We start from the raw sequence: 13,483 nt of genomic DNA, 5'->3' as shown, positions 1-13,483 counted from the left end.
CTACATATATGTTTCATCACTTGCGGCAGCAAAAAATGTAAAAATGCTGTTTTACATTGTACAAGGTATTTTGGAAATTATAAGGTTTAATATAATTACATAGAATAATTTAAGTGACATACGTGCACACAAACCAATCATAGGTCAAAACATTGCTAAAGTATAAAAGCCAGAAGTGGTACTGAATGAAGAGCTGTTTGGTTAGCTCTTATTGCTGAGATGAGCAAATTGATCAGACCAACTAGTGCAGTGTGACGCATGGCAACTTAAACCCCCGTATCGCTATCGATATCAGTCATTCTCCCCTGGTATTACTTGGAATCAGATTGAAACCAAATTATGCGGTATCGCCCACCCTATCGTAGAGTGTACCCAGGGGGTGGGGCCAAAATGCCCCACATCTGGGATACACCTCCTCTTACACTAACCTCTAGGTGCATAGTGCCACCTACCCAACCGGAGTATGTAATACACAGTATAAACTACAATGTAAACTACAGCACCATCGAGTGATTGCTTTTGTCAAGTGAATTGATTTTGTGCATTTGCAACAGAGCAGATCTTCTTCTTCTGTAATTTTAGCAAGCCAAATTTATTTGTATTACTTTAAGATTCATTAGTTTAAGAAGTCAAATCTGCCTTTATTAATTTGGGATTCAGTATCACTCCACAATTTTACTTTATTATGTATGATTTGAATTTTTACTTTAATAGGATTATTTTTATTTTAAAATTTTCCTCACCTCCCTTCCATCTATGATAGACCTGTTGGACTTAGATCCCTCTTTATTAATTGAAACCATTATTTTTTAATATTCCTTCTTTATTATCTCTGAATTACATTTTTTGATAACTCTAAAAAGATTTATTTTCTTCATTTTGTTATTATTATTATTATTATTTATTTTTTATTTATTTTTGTTTTTTATAATTGTATTTCTCTCTCACCTAGAAATACACCAGTGTAACTTATTAAGCCGATCATTGTAGTTTCAAGACTAGCTTGGTGACGACCACAAAGGGCGGAGGAACTCCCCATATCCTATTGACAGATTCAGACTGGCGAATTCCGGCCCATCCCAACTCAAAGAGATCTCTTCGAGAATATGACCGAAGAGTCATTACTTGGTTATGCAATACAAATCCTGGATGCTGACACCTCTGACCTCACAGTGGCAATATCAGAGCTTGCAGTTACCCCAGGTAACCTCGAGACTAACAGAACAGTTTTTAGCCAGAGCAGAAGTTTGCATTGATGAGCTGGAAGGTCAATATGAGGAAGATAGGCATTTTTCTGAATTTTTCAGCATTGCACTGCTGCCTCACAGCAAGAAGGTCCTGGGTTCGATTCCCGCCTGGGGCGGTGTTGGCACCTTGCTCCGGCGGGTTATCTCCCAGATAGGAGCCTTTCTGTGTGGAGTTTGCATGTTCTCCCCGTGCTCACATGGGGTTTCCTCCACCTCACGTCAGTAAGGACCCCCACCAAAAACATGCACCCATCATCGTCTGACCAGCGATGGACACTTATCACCTGGTCCCCGGGCGCGTCCACGTATGCTGCCCACTGCTCCTGACTGTGCCCCCGGAGGAAGGACAAGCCAGGATGGGTCAAATGCAGAGGATCCATTTCACCGGCCACCATCAAAGCATGTGTGTGTGTGTGCAAGCATGTGTTGTAGTGTGGTGTGTTGCGTGACGAATAAAGACTGTTTCTTCTTCTTCTTTCTTCTAGGTTCAACTGCAAATCAACTCCACATGTCTGGAAACCTCCTTGAGAAGGCAGTATAGGAAGCAAATACTTGGAAACTCAGGTCACAATTTATTAAAAAGCTAGAAAGGCTGACCTAAAGTACAGGAGCTAGAACAGCAACTAAGGACAGCCAGTGACAGCTTCCAGGAGTCCCAACAGTCACAGTGAACAAGAGAGAGGGAGTCGGTAGATTTTAAAAGAGAACTACAACGTCCTCTTGAGCATAATTGAAACCGACCAGAGTATTTGTACAAAACCTCCCACTCCCAGGCCAGGCGGGCCCTACCTGACCAGGTTAGGGCAACTTTTCCTCAGTGACCCTACCGGCCTTCAGGTAACAAGGAAAACCCCTGCTGTCTTGGGCTTGTATATATATATATATATATATATATCAGGGTAATCTAGAATAACCAAATAACCATTACAGTTAGACTAGTTATCTTTGTTATGTGTACTTACAATATATCTAATGAGACATCAACCCAAATCATGAAAAGCCGTCGGTACGTCACCTGTTCACTTTGCCTGCAGTTGTCCTCACCTCATCGGTCTGAAGTTCCTTTGGATATGAGCATCGAACTGAAGGAGGGCTATGTAGCGTACAGGAAAGGAGTTTCTGCCCTGGAATACCTTCACAGGATCTAACACTTTTCTGCATTCCCAAAAAATAAAGATGCCAATCGGGACAGAACAAAGACAGACGGGAAGAGGACCACATTTATGTTATCACGGCCAAGACTGTGTCAACAATCCCCTCTCTCGCCTTCCTTCTTTCACACCTAACCGGCATCCTTACCTATTGATCACGAAACCCCCAACATGAGGGGGTGTTTAACTATATCGTCTGCATTCTGACAGACCGACAATCAGGTTCAATGAGTAGATCAACAGCAGGAGGCAGAACCACCCAAGGACCCAAGGGTGTCAGTGGACCAAACAATGAACCACTTTGCTTCATTCCTCCCCCTGTTTCCCTGTTTCCCTTTGAACAATACAGACCACCCATGGGGAGGCTGTCCAAAGACACGTCTGATAGGAGAAGACCCAGCTGGATAATTAGCATGTGCAATCTCTCCTTTTTGTTTAAGCCTAAATCTGGATTAATGTGAACCAAGGTCAAATCAGTCAGCAATTGAAGTTACATTATTTGTACAGATGTTTCTATGAAAAATTATCTGTGAACTCTCATCACTGCGTGACGTAAATTGAAGAAGTTACCAATAATACTATTTAAATGTATTTACTTTCATGTTGTCAGGTTGCCATCTAGTGGCCGACAGGTGGAAACTGGTATAACCACCCGTACTGCAATGCCCATTGTGTGTGGTATAATCAGATTAAAGATTATGCTTTTATGCCATTTATTAGGAGTGTTGAAATTACGTTTTTATAGTTAGTAATTAGAAATCAGCTTAACAATTAATTAGTCACGATTGTTATGTTACTGAGAGAATGGTTTTGAAAGATGACCGATGTCATGTTGTTTTTTATATATTATATGTAAAACATTATCACAATAGTTTATGTTTGAAAATCATTAATTGCTTTGAGCATATTGTTGTGTGAAGCTATGTGAGGAATTTAAAGAAATTGCATTCACTAGTTTGGAAGAATTTCCTGGCGAGTGTTTTAAAAGAAGCCATCGACCACTGACTTTTCAGGCAGGCGGGTCCTCACTCAAGTTTAAGAACGTTCTCTTTTTAATTTATTTTACGTTTTTCAACATCTTCTCTTTAAATCTTAAGTTTTTGCTAAAGTAGGCACACAATTATAATTTTGACTAGACAAGCCTGCTCCAGCCACCGAGCAACATTGCAGCTTTCTGCAGGTAAGGTGGCACAGTGCATTGCACTGCTGCCTGACAGCAAGAAGGCCCTGGGTTCAATTCCCACCTGGGGCATTGTTGGCACTGTGCGCGAGTGGGTTATCACCTCATTAGGGTCCTTTCTGTGTGGCGCTCACATGGGGTTTCCTCCATCTAACATCAGTAATGAGACCTGCAGAACATTGTCATCTGACTAGCAATGAACATGTGTAACTGGTCCCTGGGTGTATCACTCTATGCTGCCCCCTGGAGGAAGGACAAGCTTTTGATAAAAGTGGGTCAAAAGCAGAGAACTAATTTCACCAGCCACCATTCAAAGCATGTGTGACAAAGATATATTCTAATTTTGCAACATTACATTATTTTCTCCTTTTTATTTTCAACTGATCAATGAAAGACTCAAGCATGACTTATTGAATTTAGTGTAGTTCGATTTATTCGATTTAACACTCAACCACAACAAGAAAAGCACCCGAAGCCATCACCATTCAACCCGGAAGACGTCGGACAGTCAAATCAGTTCGCCCGGACCAACTCCGTGACAGTGAAATGATGGCCCCCGGAGCATGATGCCTCAGAGCCTTCCCACGCCGGTGAATCGTACCAGTCTGCCTGGGAACTTTGGACTTTCCCTGGCACCATCCAAACTGCCGATGCCTACACACAAGATGAGCTGCAGTGATGCCCACAACGTCACAGAAGCTGTTCGATCCACAAGCTCTGGAGAGCCTGCTGAAAGTCTCCACAACGTCACAAACCCCACTTGGTCCACAGGCCGTAAGACAAAAGGCTTCTAATTCTCCTTCTTGATGAGGGTTGAATTAAATTGATTCCCCTTTTAATATAGAAATTAACTGCCCATAGTGAGTGCCTCATTTTATTATCTTGATGAAAGAGTCACATAACTTCCAACTTCACTATTGTCTCTCAGTTAAAGTGTGTAACCAATTTACAATTTTACCAAAATAAATCCTGTGTTCCTCTGCTTTAAATCATAGTAATTTATTCACTATTTTCATTTTCATATAATTTACTATTATTTCTTTATCATTTATCTTCATATGATTTTTTTTTTATATTATTTCATTTATTCGAGTAATTAGCATGATAAAATAAATCCCATTGATTGGAAATAAGTTGTCTATTTGTGTTCCAGTAGTAAATATATCAGACCAAGAACTCCATTTATTTTGAGACTCAGTCAATCAATTATAGTTATTGTGGTTCATTTACTGTTCTTCCTGCTGGGAATGGTGCCCGGTAAATAATGCTCCCTGGGAGTACCTGCAGCTGGCATCCGTGTGTTGGTTTGGGGCGTGGTTGTGGGTTTGGGGCTCGGGTTGGGGGCGGGAGGTGCGGGTTGTGGGTTTGGGTCTCGGCTCCATGGACGGCGTGTCGGCACGCCGCTGGGGTCGCCCATCCCGTGGGCTGGGTGGCTGGGCTTGTGTGTCCTTCTGCGTCCCATGGCGGGGTGTGGCCCATCGTGCCTGGGCTGGTTAGCCGTTCTGTCTGGTCCTGTCAACCGGGGTCCTGAACCTGGCTGGGTGTGCCCGGCACAGGGCTTACCATGTGGCCACCTTCCGTGGGGGGCGATCTCCTGTCGTCACACCAGGCTGCCAGGGTACCTGTCCTCTGGTGCTCTCGGTGCGCGGGGCGCTCATCGCTGGGGGGTTGGGCTGTGGGTGGGGGTGCTGTCTGCCGCCCTCTGTTCTGTGGTCTGCATGCTCGGCGGATGGGGGCTGACCATGGGCCTGATGGGGGCATGGAGCTGCCCGGCATGGCAGAGGCGCATGACGGGCCGCTCGACGCCTGTGGCTGATCGCTGTAGGTTGGCTGCCACCAGTTACAGGAGGTGGGCGTACTAGGGCACGGTGGGGTCCGGGGGGAGGGGATCCGCGTGGTTGCTCCCCGGCCTGCTGCGCCCTTGCATCGATCTGGTCGCGATTCGTCTATCTCTCCATCGGTGTTTGAATAATTGTAAGTCGCTTTGGATAAAAGCGTCTGCTAAATGTGATGTATAATCAGCACATACACCACACAATAGCCCTTGGGCTTGCGGGATGGGTGGGGTGAAAGCTATGTGGGTGGGGATGCGGGGGGCTGTCATCTTGCTTGTCAAGCTCCTGCCCCAGTGTGCTTCTCATCGGTCCCAAAACTTTAATCCCACTCATATTAGCTTATAACACAGACACTCGCACACCAATCCTACTCCGAACAACACTCCACCAGACCAGGGTCTGCGGGGCAGGAGGGGTGCGAGTGATTCGGGTTGGACTTACCTGAAGGACTCGCACCCCCATACCCACAATTTTAACGGCAATAGCCACATTGAGCACTGGGGCTTTCCGGGCTGGCGGGTCGGTGTTGGGGCATGGTTGGCTGGGGGGGCCCCCCTGCTGGCTGGGCTGGAGTTCTGCAGCTTGTGCCTGGTGGCTTAAGATGTGCTGTGACCTGGCAGGGCTGTGGAGAACGCCGCCGGGTGCTGGGGGTGGTAGAGGGCCCATATATCTGGTGGCCTGCTGGCATCGGCGGGGGTGCGGTTAACATCCAGGAACCCGGCGCTGAGCACACTCTGCTACGTGGATGGGCACTCGGCGCTCACGCCGGGTGGGGCATCTGGTGGGCTGTGGCGGGGCAAGCCTCGCCCTTACGTGGGGTATGGGTGGGCATAGGGGTCCCGCGGCTTGCCTGCGGGGCGGGCGGTTCCAGCCAGGTGTCAGTCTGTCGGTGTGGGGCCGGGATCCGGGCCTGCGGTCCATGCCTGGTGCCCGCGGCCCAGGTTCTGGGCCTGCGGCTGTGTCTTGTGCCTGCACTTGGTGGTAGGTTGTATGTGTGCGCCCCTGGGGTGTGGGGTCTCCTCGTGCTCCCTGGGTCTGGGTTGTGCTCCTCAGGGCTGGGCGTGGGAGTTGCTGTACAGCCCTCTTGCTTCTCTGGGGGCCCGGTGGTCTTCTGTGGCCCCAGCGCAGGGTGCTCAGGGCTTTCCTGCAGCCATAGGCTGTGGAGCTCGGAGGGCTTCGGAACCCCTTCCGCTGATTGGAGGCTCCATGACATAATACCGACCTTCTACACCAGAACCAATTGGGATAGGTCCTGTACACTCACCGGTGGATACCTTACCAAACACACACACACACACACACACACACGCCACCACACTTGCTTCAAGTGCGTGGGGGTTGCTCCACGGCTCTCTGGCTTCTCTGGGGTCCCAGGGGTCTTCTGTGGCCAGGGCAGGGTACTCAGGGCAGGGTACTCGGGGCTTTCCTGCAGCCGTATGGTGTCTACAGGCCTGCAGAGTTCGGGGGGGCATTCCGCTGCTTGGAGGCGGCGCAACATAATACCAACCTTCTACACCAGTACCAATGGGGATAAGTCATGTACACATGTACACTCACCGGTGGACATCTTACACACACACACACACACACACACACACACACACACACACACACACACACACACACACACACACACACACACACACACACCAGGCCGACAGACCACCCCATACAGGCGTCCCATCACACACGCACACACCACCACACCTGCTTCAAGTGCACCCCAGCACCCTCCTGGTTGCATTCCTCTCTTTTCCTCCCTCATTTATTGCCATTACTATGACAGAAAGAGGCCACGTGACCCATTGTAATTCCAGTTTTCCTAGACTTACAGTAATTAACTATTTTTCAATACATGTCGTCTAATGTTTATGTTTTTGTATAAATGTTGTTTGGTTCTATGTTTATTGGCTTACCCATGGTGATTCTCCCCCTCTTGGAGTAGTGATCAGTTGTTTATGAACCCAAACATGATAAATAGTTCTCCAAAGAGGGGAGTTGGTTGTGGTTCTCTATAACCAAAAACTGTGCTCTTGTCATCCCACATGTCTGCGGTCTTGGACCGCAGCGTGAGACACGTTGGATCTGGAGCCGATACAACTATACTGGCAGCAGTATAGGCTATGGTAGCTATTTAGTTTCAACTTTACACAGCCTTCTTAATAATAGAATTATGTGCACAGGTGTTTATGTACTGTGCTCTTAAATTTGGAACGGGCATGCACTAGTCCACCTTAAATTATCCACATCATCAAACCCTTTTTCCTATATTGTCGATTTCTGTCAATGTTGTTGATCTTGTATAACAATACGTATGCAAATTAATTTGCAGTGCGCCATACTGGCATTCGGTGGAACTGCTTTGTCTTGCACTCACAAGACAAATGCAAAGAGGCCACAGAAAAAATTGTTTAGTAACAATTGACATTAATATGAACCCGGTGGACTTTTTAAATCTGTCTTTACTCATGTTAAAAATGCACTCAAAAATGGAAGTAAACTGACTGGGCACACATCGCCAGAACAATTTATAGCTTAATCAAAAGGACATACGACAAACAGTACGTTTCAGCAATCACTGACTCTGTGGTTGGTTATCTGTACAAGACTTACCTTTTCTGTCTTTCAGATACTCTGGGTCTACAAGTAGAACTCCATCTAGAGTGGAGGGACAGACAGAAGTGTCAGATAATGCGTATAATGCGTTGATAATAATGTTATCAACCCCCCGTCATCTGTGTCTCTGTGCCGGAGATCCCTGAAAACGTCACTTGGGTGTCGTATGGTGGCGTATCTGCCACAGACTGATTGAAATCAGTTGAGAAATGTATGTGAGAAAACTTCATAGTGCATTTTATCCAGAAAAAACGCAGCTCCCCGTGTTGATCATTTACACGGAGCGCTCTGACAACGTAAAGTGATCCAGTTGACTTTGCAACAGTGGCGCAAACAATACCACTTGGAAACGGTCGGGGGGGGTTAAAAGTTATCTATTGCCCCTTTAGCGTTGCCTTACTCCGTCTAAATCTGGGTAATTCAGAATATGTTCCCTTTTCTAAAGTTGTTTTATTCATAGATGATGCACGCCACACACACTGTTGTGTGTGTGTGGCGTGTGGGCTAGCATGTGTGTGAGGTGAGACATCGTGACTGTATTCTTGAGGACTGTGTAAGTAAATCCTTTTTTTTTCCCCTCATCCTTAATAAAGGATGACTGATCTGATCTCTGTACTCACCGACTGGATCGATGTGGTCTAGATGGTCGACAAAGTCTCTCTTCCCTAGATACACGTGAGCTGTGGGAAACAGATTAAAGACAACGAATGAAAGAAAGATATCTACCATGCCAAACATACATATATCTGCCAAAACAACACCCACACCCACACACACTGACCCCCAGTCTTTCCACACCTTTCCTGTAGACCACCCTTCCTGTTGTAGCCACATTATCCACTCCCATAGACTGTGATTCCTCCATCGTAGACACGCAGAGAAGGAGGAAGAGAGGGCAGGTGAGCAAGAGGTTTGGGAATGAGGAGGAGGGGTAGTGGTGAGTGGGGGGTTTGGGGGACATGGTAGGAACGGCCCAAATAAAAAGAAAAAAATGGATGGTTTAGACAGAGAGAAAGGTTTTTTCGAAACCAAGGAGAGTGCAGTGATTGAGAACACAATTTGAAAAGAAAGTAAAGAAAGAAAGGTAGTTGAAACTAAAGTAAATATAATGAGAAATAATAAGAAAAAAACTTTTACAAATGAAACTATATCCAATTTATGGAAAAGATGGCGTTACAGTAGAAGGATTAGAAATAAAATCCAACTGCAGTTGATGAGGAGGGGCAGAAGACAGGGAGATTGTGGGAAGTCAACAAGTACAGAGGTGACAACGGAAGGGGTGGGTGGGTCACAAATCGTCTTGGAGATTGCAGAAGCCAGATACAAAAACAGACACACAAACTAACTGGCAAACACACCTTGCAGTTGGGGCTAGACTTTTTGAAGACTCTGTTGAGAGAGAGAGAGAGAGAGAGAGAGAGAGAGAGAGAGAGAGAGAGAGAGAGAGAGAGAGGGAGAGAGAGAGATTGTTAGCATTAGTGTCATGCCTTAATACAGTGGTTCCCAGCCACTCACATAGCTAGTTTCTCGCATGTTCTGACCAAAACCTTTCCTTTCATAAAGCCTAACTTAAGACATAGACATATTGGCAGTTTCATGAAAAGACTTTCATTTTGTACTGAATTTCACTATCAATACTATCATGATGATGAGTAATTGATGCTTTTCGGTCATTAACATGAAAGCATAGAATTGAAATACCCAGCCTTAAAAGGGCCAGAAGGTTCTAGTCCTTGATGAATATCCAAATTAACCAGATTGGCAATGATTCAACAAGTTATTTTCCTAACAGTGTCCATGTACACAATAGCTTAACTCTTTCAATTAGTGAGTTCATTTAGGTTTTACTTTTTGCATGTTTAAAGGCTTGTTTGTATATAATATGATATGGTGGGGCTGGGGCCATTCACTAACCCCTGGCTAGGCGGCACTCAGTTGCAGTGGTGGAAAAAGTACTTGAAAGCCATACTTGAGTAAATGTGGAGGTATCCAAGGTTCAAATTGCGGGGGGGATTGTGGTCTGACCCCCCAAATTAAGACATGCAACCGCCAAAAAGAGGTAAAAACACTTGTTTGGGGGAGTCTAAACATTTATATATCCTTCTTACCTGTTATCGTAAACATCACAATATATTTTGCATATTCATGCATGGAAGAATCTTGTAATACGATTTCAGACCTCTAAAGTTGACCATAGCATTACACTGAGCGCCGCGCTCTGCAGAGCACGGAGCAGCAGAGGACGCAATTTCCTCTGCTTTGTAATTGAATGAAACAAAAAAAAACTCAGTGCGGGGACACTTTCTCAGTCACTATCCCTCAGAGTGGCTGTATGCCACCCTGGGGGTAAAACCTCCATCCCCACACACACACAGGAGAGGAGCCCTTGTCATGACATGCTTTCCATTCGGGCTTCTTCCACCTTTCCCACACTCTACAATAAAACTGGTGTGTATCCAACCCCATCGCCAGTGTCTCTGTTTCAGAGGGCCCTAGAAATACCACTAGGGTGGCGTGTGGCAGGCTAAACTGCCACAAGTCCCGATGACCCAAAAATGAAAGTTAACAGAGGTAGGGTTGCCAGGTCTCCATGACAAACCAAGCCATCCCCCAACATGCAGACGAAAAAACAACACACTTCAACACATAAAAAGTAGCCCAATTCCACGGGAAAACCATAAACTTGGCAACTCTGAACACGAGCTCGAGAGTGGATATGGCTGGACATGACACTTGATTCGCCAACATGAACCTTGTGATATTTGGCTTTCACTAACATCATTTACCAGTTTTCCTCGAATATCATTTTGTAGCAAATAACAAAGGTGTTCAGGGGAAGTGTATTAGAGTAAAAGTATACCCTTGTGGAGGCGAAATGCACCTTAGTAAAAGAAAAAATTGACTGAAATATAATAACTCAAGCATAAATAAGCCCTAAAAATACGTAGCACAGTAACAGTATTTTTACTTGTTACTTTACACCACGGCTGAGTTGTGGGGCCGTCAGGGATGACATTTGACTTTTTGCGTGGATGTAGGGAACAGTACCGGGGGATTGGCAGACATGGGTGGGACCAGAGGGTGTGTTCCAACTATTGAGGGATCAAGCTGCTCAGCATTCTCTGGGAAAGTCTATGCCAGAGTTCTGGAAAGGAAGATCAGGACACTCGTCAAATCTTGGATACAGGAGGATACAATGCATCCAATGAACATTGAGCCCATCCTGACATTGGAACAACAGACAAACTCTTTACATTTACAGATCCTTGAGGTGTCATGGGAATTTGTCAAACCAGTCCACATGTGTTTTGTGGCTTATGACAGCATCTCCCAAGGGGTTCTGTGGGTCACTGCTGCACGCCATTCGGTCCCTATACAACTGGAGTGAGAGTTGTGTGTCCTCAGTGTTCTGTATCAATAGACTGCATTCCTGCTTTTTGATAAATGTTTTCCATATTTTATAAAAATTCTCCATCTTTTCATGGACAGCGGTCTGCAGCTTAGACATTATTTTAACGCCCTTGGCTGGCGTAATACCCTTTATCGTCTCCTTCTGCTTCAGTATGGTATATGTGTATGGCATAACCCATAAACAGATTAATGGATGCACTGTGGTCCGGCTTAGCCATTGTCTCCAGGAATCCTCCTCTTGTTTTGGTGTGTATCTTCGTACAAATAAATGTTTCGTCAAGATTGTGCAATGTACAATATTTTATTCTGCCCCCAGTGATGAATCTAGGACTACTGCTAGGCAGACAAAACAAAGCAAATACACAACTAATTGTATAGATAGCCAGACAGGGCATCAGGTGTTCACAATTCACAATGACAGAATGTCATTGAATCAACCAAAATTATCTGCAAATGAGGTGCAAATGTGACTTGATTTCTCAATAAAAGAAAAGGTTAACGTGGTAGCAATTATCTTATCTTTCAAAAAAAGTTAAAATACTGTATTAAGAGAAGGAACAAGGACATTTCATCTTTCAGAAAAAATAAACATTCACTTTCTTAGTAGTGGAGTTTTTCTAACATCTAGCATTTTCTAACAATCTATTGTTTATTTTCCAAAAATTCCAGGTTGTGACAGTTACATTTTTTTGCAGTGTGAGACATTGTTTACATCCAGTGGGGTGATTTAAAAGCATGCACTATGAATAATAGTCCACAACAATATAGATAACACAGTACATTTGCTTGGCAAAAAAATAAAATAAATTACTTTGTCAAGTTGCACTTTATTTATAAAGCGCATTTCATACCAGGGCAAAACACATGCACTTTACATACATACAATCAAAGAAAGAACATTGTTGTCGGCTGGTCATTTCAAGAATGAAGAATCTTTAATCGTCACATGACACACATACATGCACATGAAATGTGGCCTCGGCATTTGACCCATCCTGGCTTGTTCTTCCTACAGGGGGGCCAGGAGCAGTGGGCAGTATTCGACGACGTGCCCGGGTTCCATTTGTCCATATGATGATGTGTGCATGTTTTTGGTGGGGGTCCTTACTGATGTTAGATGGAGGAAACCCCAAGTGAGCATGGGGAGAACATGCAGAAAGGCTCCTAATTGGGAGATAACCTGCCGGAGCACAGTGCCAACAGCGGCCCAGGCAGGAATCGAACCCAGGACCTTCTTACTGTGAGGCAGCAGTGCTATGCACTGTGCCAGTGTGCCACGGTGCTGTACCATTCAAAAGAATGCCCCTGAAACAACAGCAACAACAGAAGCAGCAGCAACATCAGCAACAACAACAAAAACAACTACAACAGCAGCAGCAGCAACAACAACAATAAAAAATAACAACAAAAACAACTACAACAGCAAAAGCAACAACAGCAGCAACAAATTCAGCAGCAACAGCAGCAGCAACAACAACACCAGCAGTAACAACAGAAACAGCAACAACAACAGCAGCAACAACAAAAGCAACAGCAACAATAGCAACAACAACAGAAACAGCAGCAACAACAGAAACAACAGCAACAACAGAAACAACAGCAACAACAGAAACAGCAGTTACAGCAATCATAGAAACAACAGAAACAGCAGCAACAGCAGAAACACCATAACCAGCCAATGTAGAGATCTAAGAACAGGGGTTATATGTTAAAACTTTTTTCTCCCAGTGAGAATGCGTGCAGCTGCATTTTGGATTAACTGTAGCTGCTGCACAGCTGATTTCAGGAGGCCGGTGAATAGGCCATTACAGTAGTCCAATCTTCTCGTTATGAATGCATGGATTAATTTGTATGCATGGAGTGTGCTTTTGACAGGAAGCCTCTTAATTTTGAAATATTTTTTAGATGGTGGAAGGCTGATTTTGTGTTGTGATTGATATGGCTCTTAAAATATAGATCGCCATCTCTGATTACACCCAGATTTCTGGCTTCATTCTTGCTGTGCAGGGACAGAGAACTGTGATGAGCTGCAATTTTCTGTCT

The 13,483-nt window shown here is 44.9% G+C and overlaps 1 protein-coding gene across 1 annotated transcript in view; it reads right to left on the bottom strand.

Moving 5' to 3' along the window:
• arrb2b (arrestin, beta 2b) overlaps nt 1-9,996 on the bottom strand; it is a gene marked incomplete at both ends in the record, with an annotated part of 50,446 nt that extends 40,450 nt beyond the window's left edge. Inside the window, 5 exon segments of the mRNA XM_080023118.1 lie at nt 8,027-8,071; nt 8,650-8,703; nt 8,706-8,709; nt 9,388-9,418; nt 9,986-9,996. Of these exon segments, the coding sequence (XP_079879244.1) occupies nt 8,027-8,071; nt 8,650-8,703; nt 8,706-8,709; nt 9,388-9,418; nt 9,986-9,996 (145 nt within the window).
• Between the last annotated feature and the right edge of the window lie 3,487 nt (nt 9,997-13,483).

Source organism: Zeus faber (assembly GCF_960531495.2).
Source record: "Zeus faber genome assembly, chromosome: 22".
Classification (NCBI taxonomy): domain Eukaryota; kingdom Metazoa; phylum Chordata; class Actinopteri; order Zeiformes; family Zeidae; genus Zeus; species Zeus faber.
This window is presented reverse-complemented; position numbering and strand designations above follow the sequence as displayed.